Below are 13,255 nucleotides of genomic sequence, written 5' to 3'. Positions count from 1 at the left end.
ACCATTTTAAGAAGGAGAAGAAAAGGTATCTGATTATGTAACTTTCCGACTCTGCCTGTTAAATGGGGGCCAGAAACCTTCTGCATGATGAAACAAAATGCACAGACCAGTGTCTTTCAGATGTGCCATGGGATTTTCTCCCCTCTGCCTACATATTAAGGACCAGGACTGTTTAGCAATAAGGTACATTTTCAGAACTCCCTGGTAGAGAAGAGGTCAATCAGATAACTGTGGATAGGCTGCAAGCTGGACATGAGTGCAATAGCACTCTGCTCACCTGCGATTTCCAGCAGCTGATATTCAGAGGTGTAATGTCTCTGACAGTGGAGGTAGAACACAACCATGGCTAGTAGCCATTGATAGACTTATCTTCCATGAATTTGTCTGATCCTCTTCTCTTTGCCTTATCCCTCTCTCCTTTTTCCTCCATAAAATTATTTTCTGGGTCCACGTTTAATATTTGACATCAAAATAATGTTGCATTAATGTAGAATGAAAGGGGGGGAGGGAAATGTAAACCCTCCTGATTTAAACTACATTATTGCCATTATTGCTATGATGATAACAGCAGCAGCAATCTCAATTCTCTCAGTATTTATGTAGTCAAAACAGAAAGGTACCCCCATCACCCCAGCAGCCCAATAAGGACTGAGCATGCTCAGTGTGCGTGGAATGCTCCCTGGGGGGAAATGGGACATGGGGAGGGTGACTGGAATGTTGCAGTTTCCATGAACCATGGTAAGAATAACGATCCCATGGCACCTACCATAAATGGTCAGATAGCTCTGCGATCTCTTGATGGGCTGTCGTGGATGGCTGAGTGCCAGAAGGAGGGCAGTTTTAGGGGAGGGGTCTGTTGTCTCTCTGCTGGCAAAGGGCCGGTGCTTCTTCAAGCGGAAGGACTCTTTGAGGCTCTCGGTGCGGATGGCGGTGTCTTTCAGGATCTTTAAGGGCTCCACAACCCGTCGGGTCTCCATCACCAGACTCCCTGAATAGGAGGCACCGTCCGAGAGCGGATCAGTCTGCATGGCGGTCTCTGCTCTCTCCAAGGTGTGTCTCTGGACTGGCAGTTCAGCAGAGATGCCAACATCCACCATGCCACTTTGTGCTGCTGAGCTGGGGATCGGGGCCATGAACAGGCCATTCATGGAGCTGAAGGGGGTCCCTGAGGAGTAGGATGATGCAGAGGAGCTGGATTCCGAGGTCTGGGACAGCTCCTGCAACTGGCCATTGGTCACTGTGTGGAGAGAGAGAGAGAGAGAGAGAGAGAGAGAGAGAGAGAGAGAGAAATGAGCATTATAGGAGTCTTTCCTGTTTTGACAATCCATGTTAGTACAATAAATGCACAGAAGCTACCCATTATTGCACACAGGCCAAATGACTTACATTGCTTTTGTTGTGGGAATATTGCATTTCCACAGCAAGGAATGTGCTACAACTTTGTATCTGGGGAAAAACAACAACCCCAATTGTTGTGCCAGATAGTTCAAGCACTGCTATTATTATTGCTGTGTGGAATGAGATTATGAGTGTGCCATGGATACCCACCTGATACTGAGTTAGATGTACAGTGGTACCTTGGTTCTCAAATGCCTTGGTACTCAAACAACTTGGAGCCCAAACAGTGCAAACCCGGGAGTAAGTGTTCTGGTTTGTGAACTGTTTTTGGAAGCCAAACATGCTCCGTTTTGAGCGTTACGCTTCCGTTTGGAGTGCCACATTTCCGTTTTGAGTGTTACGCTGAGGTCTGTCTATTTTTGCTATTTATTTTGCGTTTTTGTTTTTGTGGCTCTTTTTTGTTTTTGTGACTGTGTGGAACCCAGTTCAGCTACTGATTGATCGATTGTGTGACTGCAGTACATTGTTTATTGCTTTCATTTTATGGATCAGTGGTCTCATTAGACAGTAAAATTCATGTTAAACTGCTGTTTTAGGAGCTGTTTTTAAAAGTCTGGAATGGATTAATCCATTTTGCATTACTTTATGGGAAAGCACACCTTGGTTTTGGAACGCTTTAGTTTTGGAACGGACTTCTGGAATGGTTCAAGTTTGAGAACCAAGGTACCACTGTACCAATGTCCTGACTCACTATTAGGCAGCTTCCTATGCTCCTCTGAACTGCTGTTTTCTTTCTTCGTGCAACAGACTCATAGATCTATGCTTTTACAAGCATGTCCTTAAGGGTGAAAATGCCAACTGGGAGGAGAGAATTTGAGCTCCATCAACAATGGTCTGTGCAACACAGCACCCACTCCTGGGCTATTCTTTCTGCATGTTTTGTCTTTTGATGACACTGCATTCTTTGCAAACATCCCAAACACAAGGGTGAGGGAGGAAGGAGGGTTGTTTTCTGAAATGCAAGGAGGGAAAGCAATTTGCTTGCAGGATGCCCTGGCACTCCTTACTCATCCTTAGCAAAGCAACATCCAGCATATTAATGTAGACAGAAAATGTGCATTTGTGTCTTACATCTGTTGAGCCAGCAATACTCAGCCACCATTTCCTTGTATGCAGGGAACCTCCCCGTCTCCTAGATGGAAAGCACAGAAGAGAGACACAACACGTCATGGGATCATTTGCTGCCTGCCCAGCACTGAGCGGTGTCTTCAGAGGCTAACCCGATCCCAGGCGGAGAGACACTTTGATAAATAATGCATCCCCCACTGCCAGGTCCCTTCCCAGCTGAAACTGAATCTGCTAAGTCTCAAGAGTCTGGGTCCCACAGCGTCTTGGGGAGGGAGTTGCTGGGCGTCACAGAAGGCAGCAAGAAAGAGAATTCAGTGCTGCTGCTTTGGCAAGCAACTTCTTAGAGGGTATGGTCTCTTTTTCGGGACACTTTTAGCAGAAATGGAGGGCTTCTGCTTTCCACCTCTAGCAGCTATCACTTCCTAAGGGCTCATCAACACTTTCGCTTGACCCGTATTTTTTACTTTCTTTCCACTTGACCGGTATTTTGATTGTGTTTTATACCAGTTAATTCGCCCTGATTCAAGAGCTTTCCTCTTTGTTTTGTAGCCGTGTCTTGTAAGAATCTCACCCACTGAATCAGATCTCATTAGATGTGCGGAAAATCTGAAGAGAGATTTTGCTTAACTGAGCTTCAGTTCAGTGAGTAAGATCAGATTTTTGCTAGGAACAACGAGAAAAGCTCTCAAACCCTGGGGAATTAATTGGTACACTATATGATCAAAAATAAGGGTCAAGCAAAAGTGTGGATCAGCCCTTTATCAAAATAGTAGTCTTTGCTCCCTGGCCCTTTGTAGCCTACTTATTTATAAAGTGCCATTTTCCTAGGCCAGGGTGCCATGCTCTCTGCTAAGCCATAGAAAGGATGTATCCTATGTCTGGCTAGGTAGAGAAAGAGATTATACCTGTAGGAAGCTGACTATGGGAGCTGGTGAGAACTCTGACAACACCCAGCAATCAGGATATTGATGCCTCGTCTCATGGCCCTAACCTCCCATAGTAATGGGACCACTGGGTCATCCTCCCATAGAGTAACACTCCTTCCTATCCCAATCTTGGCCCAGCACTTGGCAAGGCACAGGCCTCACCTTGATGGTCAGCATGATGTGGGTCTGCCCCTTTAGCACTTCCACTGCCTTGCTATGGCTGATGTCGTCAAACTTGACTCCGTTGGCTGCAAGGACTTGGTTGCCGACCTTGACCCCATGAAGCTCAGCAAGCCCGCCAGGATCCACTCTGGGAACGATACGACATTAGGATGATTATTCTTGAATGGGAACAGTGAGGCTTGGGGCAGGTATACAAGGCATTCCAAGTCAAGTGAACAGGACAAGGGGAACTAGAACGTGTTCTTGGCCAACAGAGAGGGGAAGCTGTCAGAGGGTTGGGCCTATTGACCCTTTGGGTCTTTCCAGCTCTCCAGTCCCAGGATTCTATGACAATAAGGGTGGTAACAACTCTGGTTCCTCCTAGCACAACTGGAAGGCATGTCCCTCTAAGGCACTTTCCCTCATGGCTCTCAAAGGAGAATGAGGTGTTAAGAATGGATTCTGAAAACAGAAGAGCCTTTTTTACCTTCTTTTTAGATTATGGTTACCAGATTTTTTTCAATGAATCTGGGGACACATTTTTTTTTTTTGGAAGCTGAGTAGCAACAGGGAGTCAGTAGTGGGGATGGTGAGGCAAAAGACCCTGGACCCAAGCACACATGCATATTGTATAAAGGTGCAAAGCCCTTCTTTCTCACCCTGAGAAACATAAATGCGCAGAGTTTTTATAAAACTGGGCAATGGCTGCCCACCCGTGGTCCCCCAGCCTCCCCCGATCTGTCAAAACAAAAGGGGAAGGGGGCGGGAGATCGGGGGAGTCATGGGTGTGCGATGCACCATTGCCCAGTTTTTTTTTAAAGTCTGCACATTTAGGCTTCACAGGGTGCGAAAGAAGGGCTTTGCACCTTGCCCGGCAGAGAAACCATGCGCCTTGCGCCGCTCCTGTGCAACGGCCACCTGCCTGCTAACAGGCTGGCTCTGGGCTGCTGAGGCTGCCACGTTTCCTGGGGACAAATTTGCAAATCTGGGGACATTCTGGGGATGGAATTTGTCCGGGGAAAGATTTGCAAATCTGGGGATTAGATTGGAGGTAACAGCCAGGATGTGAGCGACTCCTTCTAATAAATTCACCAATGGCTCAGTAAATTATTGAAATGACCCAGCTTTTAAACTAATTGTGGAAGATTGGCATAGGCCCCGTAAATGTATTCAGAGCTGAAGATTATTTGTCCCCAGATCATAGAAAGCCATGGATCAAATCTAATGATGTGGTCATGCTACAGAAGGTGACATCAGCTGTGGCTTCTCTGAGGCTGCATGCATTTGGGACTGAACAAACTTGATTGAAAAAGTCTAAATACAAGAGGCTAGAGGGCTGCTACAGTCGCATACAAATGCTACACAGACACAAGATAATACTACAGACATAAGATATGGCCATTTTACTCTAGATTAATTAACCTGAAAGAAGGATCTATATTTGGTATCAAATTCAAATAAGATTGAATAACCATTACAGTCACAGCCCTGTACCAAAAGAGTGGGGGGGGGGAATCTACCTTTTTCTCATGATATAACTAACCCAATTTTACATTTAAAAGGTGGATCAAGGGTGTTAAAGAGCACCTATTAAACAGATCCATTAAGTTCAATAAGATTTACACCCAAGTAAACGTCCATAATTGAGGTTTAAGCTAGCTCTGGTAGTTTATTCTGTGGCTTGCAGAGTGAGCAAGGATAGCAAGCAAAACAAGTTCTACAATGCACCACTGTATTTCTACAAAGAATCGTATCGTATCATTATGGCTGGAGCTGCTTAATAGAAATGGTTCCTAAGTATTATGCAGGGATAGTAAACCTAATCTTAGGCTGCATACAAACCATCCATTTAAAGCACATGTCTTCTTCCAAAGAATCCTGGACATTGTAGATTGTTCAGGGTTCTGGGAGTTGTAGCTCAGTTAGGAATAAATTACAGTTCTCAGGATTCTTTGGGGGAAGCAATGTGCTTTAAATGTATGGTGTGTACTCAGCCAAGGTGCTATCAAGATTCCAAAACAGTTAAAAGTGGCAAGCTCCAGTGTGAAACAGCTCTTTAGTGCTCAATCAGAACAAAGGCAATTCAGGATTTTTCTCTGGGTTGATGTTAGCTCCGACTGAGCACTAAAGAGTGGGTTTTCCCTGAGAACTGAGTGGGGTGAGCAGAAAACCACTCAGACTCATGCTTTCAAGCGGAAGTGTGGACAAGCCTCAAGACTTACTTGGAGACGTAGATACCAAGGCCATACTCTTTCCCCCCACGGATGTTGAAACCCAAGCAGTAGTCATCAGAGGTGGTATACAGGTGAATAATCCGCCGCCTCCCAATCTCAGAGCTCGTGTCTGATGGAGTTGAGCCACTCCTCTCCACAATCAGGCGCTTGTTCACCACATCAACCCTGTGGCGAGATAAAGAATTCACTCAGGATTCTGGACTCTGGGAGTTCTACACAGACCTTTCCCCATGAACAGCTGAAATATTTTGAATGGAACTTGGAAAATCAATAAGCCCATAGGTGGCGGTCAGAATGTAACCAGAATTGCAATCTGGAAGCTGAACAACCGTAACTGAGACTTAGGAATAGACCCAAGGAACAGGATGATTTATTAATTTATTGTACACAGGGAGGGTTCGCTCGTCTTCCACTACCCCAGCTACCACCCTGAGAAAAATGGCTCTCCCTATTTGGCAATTAGGCTTAGAGGAAAGCTTCCATGGATGCAGATGGGAGCTTTTTCCTCTTAGGGGTAAGTGCCATGTGGGGGGAGTGGGGCTGAGTAAGGGGAGAGAGAGAGAGAGAGAAGAGAATTTATGTGTCCATGTGTGAGACAGAAAGAGAATGAAAGCAATGTGGGGTGGCTCCAGCCACACTAACATATGGCCACCTCTGGAACAAAGCTTTATTTGAATCAGGGCTTATTAGGGCTGACACCCAACCAGTGGCGTAGCGTGGGTTGTCAGCACCCGGGGCAAGGCAAGTAATTTGTGCCCCCTAACCTGTGGATTTTAGAAGGGGCAGAGAGCTACGAGTGTGAGCGCCCCCCCCAGATGTTGCGCCCGGTGCGGCCGCCCCCCTGCACCCCCCACGCTACGCCACTGCACCCAACACACCAAAACATGTCTCCAGAACATGCTTTTAACAGAGGCTTTGAGCATGTCCACTCCCCTCCTCTGCTTTACGCAACTACGTCCCACCCATATATTTTCCATAAGTGTGTGTGTCTGACTAACAAGCAGGCTTGAGCCTGGGCATTTCTGGTTTCAGAAGAGAACCTCTCCATGCTGGATCTGGGGATGATGTATTGTATTTTAGGAAACTTATATCCAGTGCTATTTTCCTAGAAAAATAGGTGCCAGAACTCAACACGAACACCTCCCTCGTTCTCTTAGAATTGCAATGGGACCCACCTGAGAGGTGTCGGAACTGAGTTCGTGTAAGAAAAAGCCCTGCTTATCTCCCACCCTTCAGAGCAGCTGACGTAATAGAGCAAGTATCAGTATCAAACTTTATTTCGGTCACAGACCAGCATAAGATAAAACATATGGATAAACTGAATACATAAGACTTAAAACAGGTAAGGAATAAAAGCTAGTAGTTAAAAGGTATATCATACATAACTTAAAAAGATAGAAACAAGGACAAATGGTTAAAAGCGACTATAAAGGAGGGAGTGTGAAGGAGCACAGGTCTTCTATTTTGGGCCTAGTTTGTGGTGCAATAATATGATAATCACCAACAAGTATAACCTAAAACAAAAGCAGTCAGAAAGCCCCCCCCCCCCACTATAAACTAGATTAGAAGAGTGTGCCAAAGCTTGCACATAAGCTTGGCACCAGCCAAACCTCCCTGGGAAAACATTTCCAAAATCACAGGGGCTACCACTAAGAAGGATTTGAAAACCTGTGCAGACCTGTCAATCATTAGCAGACCAGTTGCACACTTTGAGGAATGATTTCAAAAGATCTGAGGGCATCCCTTGCCTGACATTAACTACAAAGTAGCCCAGTCCTGCAAGCAAATCAGGAAAAAACAAGCAAATGCACCAGCGCATCAGAAACAGCATCTGAATCTTAGAGACAAATTTCACGTATCTACTTACTGTGATATAACTGATACACCTGAAGCTAATATGAAGAGAAGTGAAATGTATGTGAAGAAGTATCAAGTGGATTTAATTTTCTAAATAATACAGACTTATCTGATGTACTATATTTACAAGATTCCCAAAAACTAGTTGACTCATACCCTCAGGACTGAAATGTGAATCTTTTGTGGGCAACTACAGCAGTTCTACTGTTATATGTCACGAAGTTTAATGAAACAGAAAACATGAAATTCAGTCGTGGATCTTTCATAGTAATGAAAGACTGAATACAATATGTACTTCCAACTGTAGAGATCGGGTTATGAATGCTGTGAAAAATGCTTTTTCCTCATCTGAAATGAATAAAAAAGAGAGAGAAAAATACGGTAGGTATTGATTCCCTTTCCCTACTGCTTATGGAAGCGAATGTGCTTCATCAAGTCAGTTTTGATGAATTTATCCAGTTTTGCAATCAGAAAACTTAGAAAGAAGCTATTTTAATTTCAACATGTATTGTGTCATTTCCAGAAATAACATGCCGTTTTACAGTTTAACATTGTTTGATTTTGAATTGCATAAGGGGCACCAAAATATTTTCAGTGCTTAGGGGCTCTAAAGGCTTTAATCCAGCCCTGCTGCTTACAGAGTCCCATGCATGCCCCCTTGATCCTCTTCTGTCTCCCTCTTTCACATTAGCAGAAGATTTCCCAGCCCTCTGCTCATCACTATTCATTTCCTATCTACATATTATGCACAAAGCCCGTGTCCAGCCTCATTTCCCCATGTGTTTTAATGGCCTGTTTATTCATCCCAATTTCTCTGCAGGGAGCTTTGGCGATGTTACCTAAAAGCAGGAGTTACCCCACATTTTCCAGTGCATTTCCTTGTTACTTTCCTTAATACAAAAACTCGGATCTTTTGAGGTAGGCTTGCCATACATCAGAATAATTCCTGACACGTCCTGGTTTTCAGGTGTAAAAATGGCGTTCGGGGGGGGGGGGGACTTTGCCAAATCGGCAAAATGTCAGACAAAACCCAGATGTATGACAATGCGATGGAAAGAGCAGCGGAAACAGCTCCAAAAGCTTAAAATCAGTATTTTGGGGGGTAGGTTTCCCCCCAAAAGTAGTTTGGTGGTTTCCTAAAAAAGCTCTACAATTTTGGGGTCTTCCTAAAAAAAAGTTTGCAGGTGTCATGAATTATACTTTTTGAAATATGGCAACCTTGTTTTGAGGGATTGTTGCATGACATCCTAGACAATTACAGCTGGGTACACAACACACCTTTAAAATGCATTGAGAGCAGCTTGCCTTCCCTGCAAGAATTCTGAGAGCTGTAATTTGCTAAGGGTGCTGGGAATGCTAGCTCTGTGAGGATTCTTTGGTGAAGGTGGTGGCGTGCTTTGAACGTGCTTTAAAGGGTATGGTGTAAACACAACCCAAGCAGTGCAACTGTATGTGATTGAACCCCACCTGGAAACAGCAGTAGTCTGGAAGTGCCCTAAGTCAGAGGGGAGCATTTAGCCCAGTAACCCCAGGTCACCTTGACCCGTCCCTCTCCTGCGCCCTGGTCAGAGTTCATCCCAATAGCATCTCCTTGCTTCTCACGAAACCCGATCGCACCTTCTCTGCTCCACTGAGCCCAGCACACTTGCCTCGGCCCTTACAAACAACACATTGTGATTTTTGGTTACCCAAGGGCCTGCTGACAATAGGGTGTCACCATAGCAGGCAGTTCCGCTTACCATGTGGTCTTTTCTTTGGAGAACTTTATCCCTGGCACTTTGCCCATGCGTCTCACGACCATCCGCAGCCGGTTGTTCCCCGTCAGGACTTTGACTGCGCTTCCCATTGTAATGTTCTCCAAGCTCACACTATTCACCTCTGTGATTTTATCTCCAACACACAGCCCAGCCTGTTCTGTTGGTATTAAATACAGGTAACTCAACTTGGGCTAAGGATTAGAGAGGGTTTCTCTTTCCTGGTTTTCTTTTTTTAAAAATATATTTTTTTTTACAGTATTACTAAAATGACAAAATATAAAAGTATGTAGCACGCACATTTTAGAGTAAGGCAGGGTTTTTCAAACTTTCTACTCCCAGTTGAAACAGCTGAAAACTACTGAGGCCTACCTCAGTCACAAAACGGTGGTTCAGGAAGCAGAGTTTGGAACAAACAGCTGGCATTTACTGACATCGTTTCCCACTGATATCTAATCCATCTTTGGAAATGGTTAAACTCTGCCACAGCATTGTTCTTGTGGCAAGGAGTTCCATGGGTCAGTTTTCCTCAGGCTAAGTACATAATTTGCTATGGAGATATTGTGAGGGCCTCCTCATTTCAGGCAGGATTTGTTGATTCAGGGGCTCCAAGTGGGAAAAAACTTTAAAAAATATTTCCCCCTCCGCATTCCCACATGACCCTAAAAGTATTTTTACCCATCTTCTGTAATTTCTTCTCCCACTCTCCTTTCACACTCAACTTCTACCTAATTTCTGCCCCTCTCCCACAACTACAAGTTTCTTTCATCTCTCCTCCTTTGTCAGACATTTGCTTCTTCCTCCTGTAAAAGCTTTTCTCTCTTATCCCCTTCCTTTATATTCCCAGTTTATTTATATAACAACAGCAGCTTTTTACTTTATAATTTCCTTCTTTGGCCCTTTCCCCTCAGAGGAGGGAGAGGACCATGTACACCGCATTGAGTTCCTTGGGGGAAAGGTGGGCTAAAAATGTAATAAATAAAAATAATAATAGCCTTGATAGCATATTTTCTCTCTCTGTTTAAAATACTTATTCTTCACTGGAGCTCTAAAGACCTGTATGCATGGCTCTTAGAGAATCTGACATTTTGCGATGTCATGGAATTCTATACTGATATGCTTCCAGAACTACTTAGCAACATGACACATAAACATTGTCTCAAATAAATTACTTTGCTTGGGTTTTGCTACAACCTCCAGACATGGGTTAGGTCCTGAAGAAGAACTGGTCAGCACTGGAAGACCACTTGTTGGCAAAGATTTAAGTCTAGGTGATTCTGCCAGTGTTGCAGGGACTAGAATGAAGTCCTGATTTTATGGACAGAACATCCAAGCAGCTTGTTGTCTGTTTTTAAGGCTGGGAGGGTTGGAGAGATTTTGCTTACCTGCACTGCTGCCCTCCTCCACCTTGCTGACGAAGATACCCAGGCCATGCTCCGAGCCTCCGCGCACACTGAAGCCCAGCTTCCCATCTGTGCTTTTTTCCACCGTAATGGCATTGATGGCATCACTCTCATCACTGTTAGCTGTCATGGGGATACAGCATGATATAATTATGAAATGGCACCACTAAGGACACTCACTGCGCTCGAATGACCAGCAAAAGGAGCTACCCATGATCCTCTACCCTAAACACTGGGAAAGTGATAGTAGAAAGAATTGCAAGAGAAATATGCCACACCTCCCTACGCTCTGCATTTTAGCCTCTCTTCCCCATCATTGTGGGTCCACCAGACCCAGAAATGACATCTGGGCAGGCTGGAGGGCATGCCATGAAATCCCTGACAGTTTACTTCCTAGGGAGACATGGGAGCGTTTGTCAAAGTGTATCTCCTCTGTCAATGCACACATGGATGTCCTGTCTAATATAAATGATTACAATACACACAACACAAACCTAGAACTGCAACAAGCATCTCCCCCTCCTCTTCTCCTATCTGGCAGCAATATTGTAAATGCCTTCACACCCTGGGAACATGGCCATCTCCAGAAGAGTCCCAACTAGAACTGCTTTTTTATGCGGATGTGATTTTATACTATTTTATTTTGCTCTCAGCTTTTCAATTTTGTAATTGGTGTTTTTATCTTGACACTGGCTATTGACCGTAATAAAATGACTGCAACATGTTAATAGGAGCTGTGGGAGTGGCTTTGTTCAGGGCAAGGTCAAATGAGGAGACAGATCAGTCTATTGGAGGGGGTTGGGGTTGGGGTGGCAAGAGCCTTTTCTCCTCTAAATCTCTAGATTTTGACCTCTATATATCAAGGAGCCTGTAAAATGTTCTATATGACACCTATATGTTTTGCTACCTGGGGCAAATAGAAGAATGGGGGAGGGCAGCCCCAGAGAAAGTGTTAAGCTCTATCTCCATCATGGCCCTGATCCAAATTAGCTCTTCCTCACCCTATGATCCCTATGGTTGCAATTCACAACTAAAATCAGGCGCATGCAGAGCTTGTCTGAGGCCTGATGGAGGAGTCTTGTTAGAATGAAGTTATAGATCCTGAACAGTGTAAGTCTGGCAGGCCTGGTGGCACTCCCCGTTTGGCTGGCCTAGCCCTCTGAGGCCTGGAACAGGTATACCCAGCTGTATCTCACCCTCTCTGCTCGAGCCTGTTTAAAATGCACCCTGTTTAAAAAGGATCCACAGTTCTGCTCATCGACTTCTCATACCGTGTCTTCTTTGGTCCTCAATCAGAAAGTGGCAGCATAGTAGAAAGTCCCGTTTTGCTGAGGCTCAGCATTATGGGAAGCTGCCTGAATCAATTTTATCTCTCTCCCTCAATGTAGAGGCTAATTTAGGGGAGCACGGCTGGTTCAGTTGCACTGGGTGCGGAGCCTTGGTGTGCCATAGGGGCCACTGCAACTATAATGTAGTATGGAAGGCAAGAGGTATGGGGTGCTGAATTTTGAGACCCCAAGGTCTGCCACTGCTCTATGTCCTCTTATCTCTGCCCCTAACACCTCATTTCTTTGCACCAAATAATTGCCGAAAACAACCCATCCTATATAACATGAGGTAACATTTACTTCCTGGAATTATGCATATTACAAATGCACGTTTCTAATTACTGTGATACTTCCTAATCACATAATTGGTTTGTTTACTAATACTGGAATGTATATAAAATTGCAGGGCAATGAGGTGTGCGTGCTAATTGGCTCTCTTGGGTCACAGCAACTTCCTCATAAATCTGCAACTGATCTTGCAAGGAAAGGAACAAACAGCACCATTTGGCTATGGCTCTACTCCTTTGCAAAAGGATGACACCAACTCTCTCCATCCAGCCAGGATCTGGCTTGGCTATGTAGGTAGAAATGACGTCCTTTGCACACTACCACCTCCCACCTTCATCCCCAGCGGTACCTTCAAGGGGTGTATTGATGAGGATAACTCTTCCCATGGGGGACGAGGTGCGGTAGTCCCGAAGGTTCCCATTCAGGAGCCGGTTCTGCCTGCTCAGCAGGAGGCGATTGGCAGTGCTGATGTCACTGCTGGAGCCCCGGGAGTGAGTCGGGTAAATGATTTCGCTCTGGAATGAATCAGGAGTGTATGCCATGGCAGGACAGGGTGCTGGTTATGCACAGAAGGACTCTCACTGTTGGGTCTCTTGATGGGTTGGAGAAGCACACTGCGCTTGGGCCTGATTCCTTCAGGAAAGTTGGGCGAGTTTGTTACATTTTGGCCCCTTAGGTTGCTTCCCACCAGCGGAAACCGTTGCTGGACATGTTTCCATCAATCATAGTATTACCTCTCGTAGACTCATTTTGTTGTTGTCGATGGTGATGTTACCACTGAGGATTGTCCTTAGGAAAATTCACCTATTTTTAAAATGCAGGATCCAGTGAAAACAT

The 13,255-nt window shown here is 44.9% G+C and overlaps 1 protein-coding gene across 1 annotated transcript in view; it reads right to left on the bottom strand.

Annotated features, from left to right (window-relative positions):
• PDZD7 (PDZ domain containing 7) overlaps positions 1–13,255 on the bottom strand; it is a 27,791-nt gene extending 14,536 nt beyond the window's left edge. Inside the window, exons 1-7 of the mRNA XM_083615305.1 lie at positions 12,768–13,255; positions 10,785–10,925; positions 9,385–9,559; positions 5,777–5,953; positions 3,555–3,702; positions 2,470–2,530; positions 767–1,237 (exon numbers count right to left, since the gene is read on the bottom strand). Of these exons, the coding sequence (XP_083471431.1) occupies positions 767–1,237; positions 2,470–2,530; positions 3,555–3,702; positions 5,777–5,953; positions 9,385–9,559; positions 10,785–10,925; positions 12,768–12,960 (1,366 nt within the window). The 5' untranslated portion in view covers positions 12,961–13,255. The remainder of the gene's footprint in view (positions 1–766; positions 1,238–2,469; positions 2,531–3,554; positions 3,703–5,776; positions 5,954–9,384; positions 9,560–10,784; positions 10,926–12,767) is intronic.

This window comes from Podarcis filfolensis (genome assembly GCF_964270895.1).
Source record: "Podarcis filfolensis genome assembly, chromosome: 5".
In the NCBI taxonomy this organism is placed as follows: domain Eukaryota; kingdom Metazoa; phylum Chordata; class Lepidosauria; order Squamata; family Lacertidae; genus Podarcis; species Podarcis filfolensis.
Note: the sequence above shows the minus strand (reverse complement) of the source record. Positions and strands in the feature narration are given on the sequence as shown.